The sequence below is a fragment of the Jatropha curcas genome, chromosome 5 (assembly GCF_041381405.1).
Source record: "Jatropha curcas cultivar XTBG-Jc1 chromosome 5, XTBG_Jcur_1.0, whole genome shotgun sequence".
In the NCBI taxonomy this organism is placed as follows: domain Eukaryota; kingdom Viridiplantae; phylum Streptophyta; class Magnoliopsida; order Malpighiales; family Euphorbiaceae; genus Jatropha; species Jatropha curcas.
Genome location: NC_143155.1, coordinates 11,930,644 through 11,941,464, shown reverse-complemented (window position 1 = coordinate 11,941,464; position 10,821 = coordinate 11,930,644). Strand labels below are relative to the sequence as shown.

The window sequence follows — 10,821 nt, the reverse complement described above, 5'->3', positions numbered from 1 at the left end:
TTATGTAATTACAAATATACCACTAACTCAATTTACATAGCCAAAATATACATCAGTACATAGTCTAACAAAATCTAAAAAAATACAAAAAAAGAGAGAGCTAGAGCGAGACGACTAGGGTTTCTATTTTAAATGAATTAAATAAATTATATATCTTGATGATAAAAATTATTCAGTTGATTTTTGGATTAGAATTTTATGGATAAGACTAGGAACGGCAACGGGTTAGGTATCTGATTAAAATGCACTACTCGAATCCGATTGTAAATTAGATAACCAAATACATACCAAACTCGTTTAGAAATTCACCTTTAATATCTAAATCTTTCTCAATCCAATTATAACTATCCATTTAAATACTTGTTTAGCATTAAAAATATTTTTAATTTTTATTTTTAAAATAATAAAAGTAAGTAAAAAATGGTAAAAAGTATTACTTTAACTTAATAAAATATATAGTATAAATATTAATTATAATTATAACATTAATTACAATGAAAAAAGTATATAAAATTTTCTTTAAAAAATTTATTTTGACTATTCGAATATTTATTAAATTGATATATGCAGATATCCAAGTTCTTAAATCTGAATCCGACTCGAACTTGACACGAATGATAAAAAAACTACCCATATTCATTTCAAACTCGTTTATTTACTATTCAAATCCACCAAAATCAGATCAAACCACCAGGTAAAATTGCCAACGCATGACTTTTTTGTCTTACAGTTTTTTATTTTTTCTATTTTTTAGTTGGAAATTGTTTGGTCTTAAAGTTGAAATATTTAGAAAGGGAAATGGCAGCGGCAATACCGGTCAAATTAAGGCAGCGGCGTTCAGCGTACTGAAAAAAAAAAAAAAAGAGTTCCTCAAATTTATTCCATCTTTTGTAAACCGAATAATTTAATATTTAAGGACAACGCTGCCTATGCCAAAAAAATAATAAAATAATAATAATAAAATAGAGAATTACGCTGGCTGCTTAGTCTACGTCACAGAGTTTGCCCATCATATTTTACTCCAGTTGAAAATGCGTCTTTCTTGCAAATTGCTTGTAAATTTCTTTTATATATATATATATATATATATATATATATATATATTCAGTTATTTGGATAATTTAATTTGAACTCAATAGAAAATCTGAATTTTTAAGTTTTAACTTGATTTGAATGAATATTCAAAATACTTAAATTTTTTTTGGAAATAATCATTAAAATTAATATTAAAATAAACATATTCTTAGTGGTATTAAAATAAGTTTGAATAAATTCAAATAAAGTGGCATAACACTGTATGCTAATTTTTTTTTTACGTATTTAACAAGGGCTGAAATAGTATGACTTCACGTCCATATCTTGAGATTTTATTCTCCGATCGAGTTTTGAGTTATTGTTATCATCGTTATGGTTATTTTATTTAACATCTTTTAATAAAAAGAAAAAATTTGAAGGTAATCAAAACAGATTTGTAGAAAGATTATAGAGTCGAACAGTGGCCATGAATAGCCACCAAATGGAGTAAGCGATTGTCTATGATACAAATATTATGCTCTGTCAATTCGATCAGATACTTTAAATCAAAATTGTATTTTTTTAGTATTTATATAAGTGGTTTATTATTAAACTTCCTCTATAAAAATATAAAAATATATTGATATGTATCTAATATCTGTATACAATTTTCTCTTAATGAAGTTTTTAATTTGATTTCTTCTAAAAAAGAAATAGAATGATATGATAGTCACCAGTTAAACTCTTTCTAAATTATACCGTTTCTTTTTAGAAGATAATAATAATTTAAATTTTTTATTCTACTCATATTTAACATGCATTTCTCCCCGGAAAACACATTATTAATAACCATTATTACTAAAATAATATTGCTATTCACATTTTTGAATTTTTTTCTGTCCAACAATACATTATATAATAGTCCATATAAATAATTAATATTAGTTAATAGTAAAGAAAAATTTAAAATAATCATTTTTTAAATCTTTTTATACTAACTATTTATTCTATTTTAAAAGCTTTAAGCAGTTATTATATATATAATCTTAAAATGTTTAAGGATATATATGAAAAAATAAAAAATATTAACCATTTCGTTCCAAAAAGATAGTCTATTTTTTATTTTCACACAGATTAAGAAGGTAATAATTATTATAGCTAAAGGATAATTTTATTCGTATAACTTTTCTACTATGTCCATCTCCGATAACACATGAGTAATTATTATATTGAAATAATAAATAAGAATTGACGAGAATTATTCAAAATAAGATAAAATTTAATGAAGGCATAATAGATAATTCAAAGATTAACTATAATATAAAAAAGGGAAGTGAAGTATATTCTGATACAAACTAAAAAAAAGATGGACTATCTTTTTACGACAGAGAGAGTATAATTAAATTGATATAATTATTAATTTATAAAAATATTTGAAAATTGAAATAATAATTTTAGAATGGATGGAGTAATATTTATTAGTAAAAATAAAAAAATTGGTCTAACGTGACCGAATCATCAATTTGGCTTGATGTTAGTCCAATTTTAAAAGTACTGGACAAAATTGTAAATTTGGAGAAAGATTAGGGTTAATTTTGTCAACTCAGTAAAAATTTTGGTAAAATAAATACTAGACCTTAAAACAGCCTCCAGTATCAGTTTTTGACAGGTCACTAACAAAGACGGAGACAGAGAGAACAGAGTCTCAAAGACCTCATCTTCGGTCTCAGAGACGTAAGGATTTGAAGATTCTTGATTTTGTTCAAATCCATTATCAGAATCTGTCTTTATAAATCCTTTTTGGTTTATAAATGTTATTGCCTTTCTCTATTTCTTTCTCATGTTCTAGCTATAGCCTTCGTTCATTCTGGGTTTTCGTATTTGCTTTGCGTCCTCTTAGTTTTGATTGATTAGATCCTTTTTTATATATAAATCTTCAGTCTTTCGTTCGTGAATTTCAAAGGGTTCTAAGTATTTCTCGTTATTGTTTGATTAATATTATAGATAAAGAAAAAGGATGGCTTCAGATCCCAAAATCCACAAATTTGAAGACGTTGCAGTGCACAACAAAACAAAGGATTGTTGGCTTATTATCTCTGGCAAGGTCTGATTTTTATCTCTCTTTTCTTAGAGTTTCAACTTTTGACTATTTTGATTCGGTTTTTTGTAATGGAGAAAATTACGATCTGTTTGGATGGTTGGTTAATTTGTTTACTTTTCACTGATTTAAGCATAAAAACCAATAATTTGATAATCACTAATTAGAGAAAATATTAAGGTCTCTTAAGAGACTTTTAATTGAGAAAAGCTGATTGCAGTTTTTGCTGGATTGCTATCATCTCCTTGGGATCTTTCATCTGTTCCTCTTTGATTTTAGTTTTCCAATGGCACTATTAGTTGCATGTAATTAATAACTGAGTATAAATTGTCTCTTCCTGTAATTGGTTTCTTGATTTTTTTTATTTTTTGGGTTGTTGGATAATATGTTGGGTGTTACAGATTTATTCTTACATTTGATGTTTAAAGATGTTTTGAACAATTTTTTATTTTTTTACTTAAGTCACCGAGGTTAGGTCGGTTGTAAGTGGTGAGCCTGACTCCGATTAGTACTTAAAGAAACTAAGTTTTTCCTGGACAGCATTATTTTAATAAAAATTAATTCTTAGCCGATCAAAAAACAAAAAAAAAAAAAGAATATAAATTATATGGGCTAGCATATATGAGGGACTACCTTTCACCCTAAATTTTGTATGCAATTCAATTGGTATAAATGCGACTGGAAGCTGTTGAGATAGTTAACTGTAGGAAATGATAAATGGTGATGGCGACTCAGATGTTTTAATTTGATGTGTTAGACAATCCATTTTGTTATTAAAACCTTTATCTATATACTTTGGTTTTGATATGATTTTGATGGAGAATAACACAACTGTTGTTTGCGTATATTACAATACAATGCATGTTCTGTTTTAGTTGCTAACTTCAAGCCTTATTCTCTTCAAGATCTTCTTTTCCTTTTTGGCAATATAATATTTACATAGTTGCCATGAAATGGTTGCACATGCCTTGAGTTTATGATCTTTATTTTCCTTTTTGATTAAAGTTTTGAGCTTCTTCAAATTTAGGTGTATGATGTCACTTCATTCATGGATGATCATCCTGGAGGAGATGAAGTCTTGCTGTCATCAACTGGTAATGCTATGTTGTTAGTTGTTTGGTCCTCAACTTGGAAACCATAGACCTAAACTGCAAATTCATATTTGAGATTGCACATGGTATTTTATTTTTATTTTTTTTTATGCAATTGCAGGAAAAGATGCAACAAATGATTTTGAAGATGTGGGTCACAGTGACTCTGCTAGAGATATGATGGAGAAGTACTACATTGGTGAAATAGATACATCAACGATTCCTAAAAAGCGAGCTCCGGTTCCTCCCAGGCTAGCTGCGCACAATCAAGATAAGAGCTCAGAGCTTTTCATTAAGATCTTGCAATTTCTTGTGCCTCTCTTGATCTTGGGTTTAGCCTTTGCGGTCCGACATTACACCAAGAAAGATTAGGCTAATTACAGCTCGTTACTACCATTTTTAAGGGTTAATTATGGAGTTGCATTTTAGAACGTTTTTTTTTTTAATTTCTATTTATTTTTAAAGTTTATCCCTGCAATGGTCTGAAAATCAAACCTGGCTCATAATTGGTCCACTGGGGACCATGGTGTCTGGGTGTGTATTTGGAACAGCTGTGTCATTGTTGACTGGACAACATTTGCGTTCTTTTGGATCATAAGTAAGACATAATCTTTCTTATTATGACATTACTGGATATATATTTTGTCTTTCTTTAAATGGCATTTCAATAGTTTACTAATTTTGTCTAGGGCTGCACGCGACTCGGATCCAACCTGAGAAACTGGACCCAATCCAGTATAACCCGGCGGGTTTGTAAGTTAATGGGTCGGATTGAGAGGATCATAGATAAATTTGCAGCCTCGACCCAACTTCAAAAAACATCATACTTTATCATATATATATATATATATATACACATATATATACACACACACTACACGTGTGTGTGTGTGTCTGTGTACGTGCATGATTATGAATAATTATCTGAGTTGGTTTAATTTAGTTTATAATTTTAAGTATAAATACTAAATTATTTAAATATTTAATAGGCCTTGCCTTTCAATTATTTTTTTTTCTTTGAATCAAGTTTGTTTTGAAATGTTGCTAATGGAACATATTATATTCGAAAATTTCTTGTATAATTTTGTTACTAAGAATTTTCTAATTTTAGTGGTTATATTTCTTATTAGAAAATTTTAATTTTCAATTTTATTATTATTATTAAAAAATTTATTAGAAAATGTTGTTATTGGAATATTTTGTGGTTTATAAAAATTGTTGTATAATTATGTTTTTAACCATATCTAATTTTGTTGCTTATTCCTCTTAATAGTTATTTTTATGAAAAAAAATTATGAGAACCTTGAGGTTGGACATAATTAATTATTCCGTCGCTGCATTTTTAAAAATTAATCTACTCATCTCTGAGGTTTTACTCTGTCAAACAGTATGGTCTCTGTCCAAAAAGTGGCCTTCTTGCCGTTAAGTCGAAGGAGGAAAAGCCGGTCTTAAGTGAAAGAAATATTATTTATGAACAAAAGTAGAGTTGTTCACTACTAAAGAGAGTATCTCTTTTGATTGAAATTATGCCCATTCTTTTAATCTCTCTCGTCTCTCTCATCTAAACCATTAAAAGTTTTAATTTGTCCCAAATCCAAGCGTCAATCCCATTAATCTGATTTTAGCTTGAACGGTTTCTAATGTCATACTTGCCTTTCAATCGGCTTCTAAAGGCATTCTTCATTCCTAGTTTCAAGACTTAATTTCACTTATCACATTATTGTACTTCTAAATCAATTTGTGCATAAATATATATGAACTTCGATTTAGATAAAAATAAAAGTAATATTACCTCATAACCGGTTAAGAAACCGATGTTGCAGTTATTCATTCTAAATAATGAAACAGTTTATGCCACGTCAACAATCTATATCAATGGCTAAAAAATGCAATTTTCTATCTCCTTTCTAACTCCTAACTTCTCTATCCTCTCTCGTCCCTCCTCTCTCCCATCACCACTAAAACCCTCAACCGCATCGTCGTAGCCTAACCACCATCAGTCTTCTCCTCTTTGAAATGTTGTTGGTGGCTTCCACATTCTTTCATCACCATTTAACTTTCAGCATGTGTTGGTGCGTGACCAACTTTCCTGTATCCCCTTTCGCTGACAATCACACTAGACTACTCGCCTTATTGTGGCGACCCCCTCAACGATTGCTCTTGAAATTTTTTACGATGTGATTGAGATAAACTTGGAGTAAATCTAGAGTGAGATTAGTGTCATCCTATTGTATAATTTCAAAAACTAATAATATTTACATTTTTTTTTTGAAATTTTTGAGAATTTGTTTGAGTTCTTGAATATGAGATGATTTGGAAATTCTTGCCTTATGATTTTATTTCAAAATTTTTGAGCTCTATTACTCTTTCATTTTCAGTCAAGCAGTTGTTGGGATTTCATTTAGTTAACGGATTCTCCCACCTTTCATTGTTCATTTTTTTTTTTGGATGATTTTTGTGATCATTTGATTGTTTTATTTTCTTGTAATTTTGTTTTCTGTTTTTACTTGAACTTTTAAGTTTTACTTGAACTTTTAAGGCTCTTGGCTTTTCTTTAATGAGACCTTTTCTTTGATTTCTTGATAGAATTTTATGGATGATTCAAGATAAAAGTTTGTACAAATTCTCATAAACGCAACATATGTTATACGTAATCCATATTAGGAACTACTTTCTTTATGCAATCACCAAATCGGATTGTTGTTATTCCTTTTACGATGAGAGCTAAGAAAGGGGAGAGGAGAGGAGATAAAAGAAAAGAGAGAGAGAGGTTGAGTTGCCCAAGATAACAATCAACGAAGAGTGAGGAAAATTATGAGAGAGAAGATAGGGATTGAGAAAAAGGGCAGGACAGAGAGAGCTGTGTAAAGTGAAGTTGTTTTGGGCTATTGAAGTAGATGGATGATGTGGTATATATTATATGATTATTTAGAATAAGTAACCGCCATGTCAGCCTTATAGCCGGTTAGGAGGTAATGTTGCTTTTATTGTTATCTACATTGAAATATTTATGTGACAAATTGATTTAGAGATACAGTAATATGATGACATGTATTTTTGAGGTGCAACAAGTAAAATTAAGCCATAGTTTTAATTAATTAATATTGAGATGAGATCAATTTGTTCCCGTGAGACTTCTTCTTCAAATGGAGATTTTTAATTCATCTTCAACGATAGTAATTTTTCAGAACCATTTTTCATATTAAGATCATGATTAAGTCTCTTCAGTGACAGAAATTTGGTTTATTTTTTTAACTTTTCATAATTCCCGAGATTTTGGTTGAATATGAGGTGTTTATTAGAAAAAAAAATGATTGTTTTATTTATTCATTGATGAACATGAGTTTAACAATTGCTTTTGTTGTGTTTCCTTAACTGTTTTTTAAGGTAAAAGTAGCTTTTGTTTATAAATTTGTATATGTTTGTGCTCACTGACGGAGATAGGGGATAGGGGGCGATATGCATCGAACGTACATATCTTTTTTCTAGTCCAACGGTGTTTGGTAGTACCACTTGGGTCCAGAGATCTAAGTTCGATTCCTAGCTTTACACAGTTTGAAGAGAACAACGAATGAAAACACAGCCAACACAACACATCTATAACACTTAACATGTACTTTTCTCTTTATTATCAATTTTAGTTATTTTTTTTTTTAGTTTTTGTTTTCAAATTTTAGTTTAAGTTTGATTTTTACTTTTATTTTGGTTTGATTTTCTATGAAAACACAAGAATTTACATTAATATTAAATATTTGATTAAAACTTAACAACTTGAAAAAGTAATATGTAACTAAATTGATTGAATATTAAAATTATAATAACATATTTAAAATTACTAATAATTATTTTTATTGTAATTTCTAATATAGAAAATTTAGGAAATTATTTTGTTGTCATTTAGGAAGGTTTATTTCTTATCTTACCTTTATTTTACTTGTACCTTTTTATATTTATATGATTGCAATGCATTGGTGTTATATAATGAATTGTATTTATAAATAAATTCGTGGAATAAAATGATAAAAATATTTTCGCCCCATCAAAACAATTTCCTGACTCCGTCACTATTTGCGGTTGATTATATACTTTTTTTTTCTAAATTAATTCTATTAAAAACCTATTTGCGAAAAAAGTTGCATACTTGTATCTCGCTATTGTTATTGGGTTAAGAAGTTTAGTCTTTTTCTGGAAGTGGTATAGTTAAAATTAAGGGTGTCAAAACGAGTCTGATATGCGAACATGATTCACCTAATACGCGAAATAAATAGGTTAGAGTTGAAGTTAAATGGATTCGTGTTATAAACGAATCACAAATTTATGATACGAATATAAACATGTCGTGTTGCGGGTTGACATGCAAGTTGGGCGAGTGACCCGTTTATTTAAGAGTAAAGAGGTAATTTTATTGTCAAATACAAATACTCCAACTAAAACCTATTTAAACTTTATTGTTGTATTAATTTTTTTTTTTTATTTTAGTCATGAATCTTGAAAAATCTATGCATTTTATGTATGAAAAATTGTGTTTAAATATGATTTGGTTAAATAGGTTAAAATTTAAAAATAGTATAAGTAGGTTAAGTGGGTCATATATAGGTCAACACGATCCATTTAACCTCTTTATGATATTAGACGGGTTACACCGGTTGTATATGGGTCAACCTCACCAACTTAACCTGTTTATAATATTAGACGAGTTATACGTGTTGTGTTTATATCAACTGCCTAATTTTCGTATCGTGTTCATATCGACAAATTTAACACGATTATTAAATGAGTCGTGTTCGTCTTGACCCTAATCTTATTGCATGTTAGGCGAATCCGTGTCGAACCCGACACGCGAATCCGGATACCCCTAGATAAAATTGGCATAGCTGTGGAGATTTATTTATATCTAAAAATTTTGAAGGACCTGTTGCATTGGTTATCTAATTGTTGTTAACAAATTCTTACTGAGATGGAAAAGGAATTGAAGGACATGTAACTTTGTTGTTTTTAATCCCTAATTACTCATGATAAAACGTATTATATTTGCAAAGTTAGATGCATTCTATCTATATAAGTGCATGTTAGTCTTTGCAAAATGACTGAACAGTAAAAAAAAAACAACTTGGTATCAAAATGGATCATGACAAGCGAACGCGATTAAGTTAACACGGGAAAAAATGGGTTAATTTTACCCATTGTTGCTCAACTATACCATGTATTACATTAACCTACCTAGATTTCAATTTATTACGGTAAAACCAAATCTTTAATTTGTGTTACACTAAAGTGAATCTGTTAACTTCTCTATTGGAGGATGAATGGAAAGATGACGTGGAGAGTTTTATTCGGATTCCAATGTAAAAAGTCGTCCACGCAGCTAGTTAGACGCGTCTAAGCATCTTTTTCAATTTCTCTCTCTTACCTGCCGTCTCATCTCGCTTGCCCTTTTCTCTCTCCCGATTTTCTTTCATTACATTGGATTTGGGCTTAATTTATATTACCACACCCCGGCCCACCAATCACAAACATAACAACAAATATTAATATTAATATTTTAAAAAACAGAGAACTAAGATTATATTTGAATTTACATACACCAGATAATTAGATCCCAATAACCAACCCACCAATCACTATGATCCTATTATGGATCGGCCACCACTGGCCGGCCGGACATGATCAAATCCTTACATTCCAAATCATACAAGAAACACGATCAAACCCCTACAGTCCCGTAAAACGTCATCTCGGACCTGCACTTAGCAATTTGCTCCTTGCCCATGCGCTTCCTGCACATCGAGCACCTGTTTGGCCGCGCAACCAGTATCTCACTCTCCTTATCTTCAAACTAAGAGATTTTTAACTCAAATCCAACCAGAACACCTAAAAATCACAACATTAGCTTTAAAACAAACAAATTTAAAATTTAAATGTTTTCCACAAATTTAAAAGGGAAAATTATTTTTTTTTCCTTCACAAAATCGCAATATTAGCTTAACATAAAAAATTTAATTATGTTTACCTGCTTTGAGATGCCACCATGGAAAATGGAAGCTTTAGGGTAGGAGAGAAAAAACAATAACACAAAGAATAAGTCAAAAATTGAGTTAAAAGGGCTGACATGACTATTTTTCAGTTTCTAATGCTCCAACTCATCTTTCCATCCGTCCTCTAACGGAGGAGTTGACAGATTCACTTTAGTATAACACAAATTAAAGATTTGGTATTTTACCGTAACAAATTGAAATATGTTACTGTAATAGAAATTAACCCGCCGAATAAACGGTTAAGTTTGAAATTAAATAGATTGATATCATAAATGAGTTATCCATTTATAACAGGAATATAAACATATCATTTCACGGAATTAGACGAGTGATTCGTCTATTTAAAAGTAAAGAGATCATTTTAGTATTAGATATAAATACTACAGTTACAACTTATTTAAACTTTATTGTTGTATTAATTTTTCTTTATTTTAATTATGAAATTTGAAGAATTTACGCATTTTATGTATGAAAAATATTTTTAAATATGATTTGAATTAAATATGTTAAAAATATTATAAGCAAGTTAAATGAGTTGTATACAGATCAACATGACTCACTTAATCTGTTTATGATATTAAAC

General features: G+C 29.4%; 1 protein-coding gene and 1 long non-coding RNA gene across 3 annotated transcripts; one reads left to right on the top strand and one right to left on the bottom strand.

Annotated features, from left to right (window-relative positions):
* Positions 1 to 2,636: 2,636 nt before the first annotated feature.
* On the top strand, positions 2,637 to 4,829 carry LOC105648199 (cytochrome b5). 2 transcript variants are annotated; one of them, XM_089720895.1, is made up of 4 exons: positions 2,637 to 2,748; positions 3,019 to 3,118; positions 4,140 to 4,206; positions 4,325 to 4,829. In XM_089720895.1, exons 2-4 carry the CDS (start codon positions 3,032 to 3,034, stop codon positions 4,573 to 4,575), a joined length of 405 nt encoding a protein of 134 aa, XP_089577021.1. In that variant the 5' UTR covers positions 2,637 to 2,748; positions 3,019 to 3,031; the 3' UTR covers positions 4,576 to 4,829.
* A 4,890-nt stretch (positions 4,830 to 9,719) lies between these two features.
* Positions 9,720 to 10,348, bottom strand: LOC149496224 (uncharacterized). Its single transcript, XR_016321004.1, has 2 exons — positions 10,214 to 10,348; positions 9,720 to 10,074 (listed from the first exon to the last, which is right to left on the bottom strand). It is a non-coding gene; the product is annotated as an uncharacterized LOC149496224 (long non-coding RNA).
* Positions 10,349 to 10,821: the final 473 nt, after the last annotated feature.

Excerpts from the sequence above, each read along its gene's own strand:
- LOC105648199 (XM_089720895.1), top strand. The coding sequence starts at position 3,032 with ATGGCTTCAGATCCCAAAATCCACAAATTTGAAGACGTTGCAGTGCAC. Across the intron at positions 3,119-4,139 it reads GGCTTATTATCTCTGGCAAG|GTGTATGATGTCACTTCATT; the intron begins GTCTGATTTTTA and ends CTTCAAATTTAG. Across the intron at positions 4,207-4,324 it reads AGTCTTGCTGTCATCAACTG|GAAAAGATGCAACAAATGAT; the intron begins GTAATGCTATGT and ends ATGCAATTGCAG.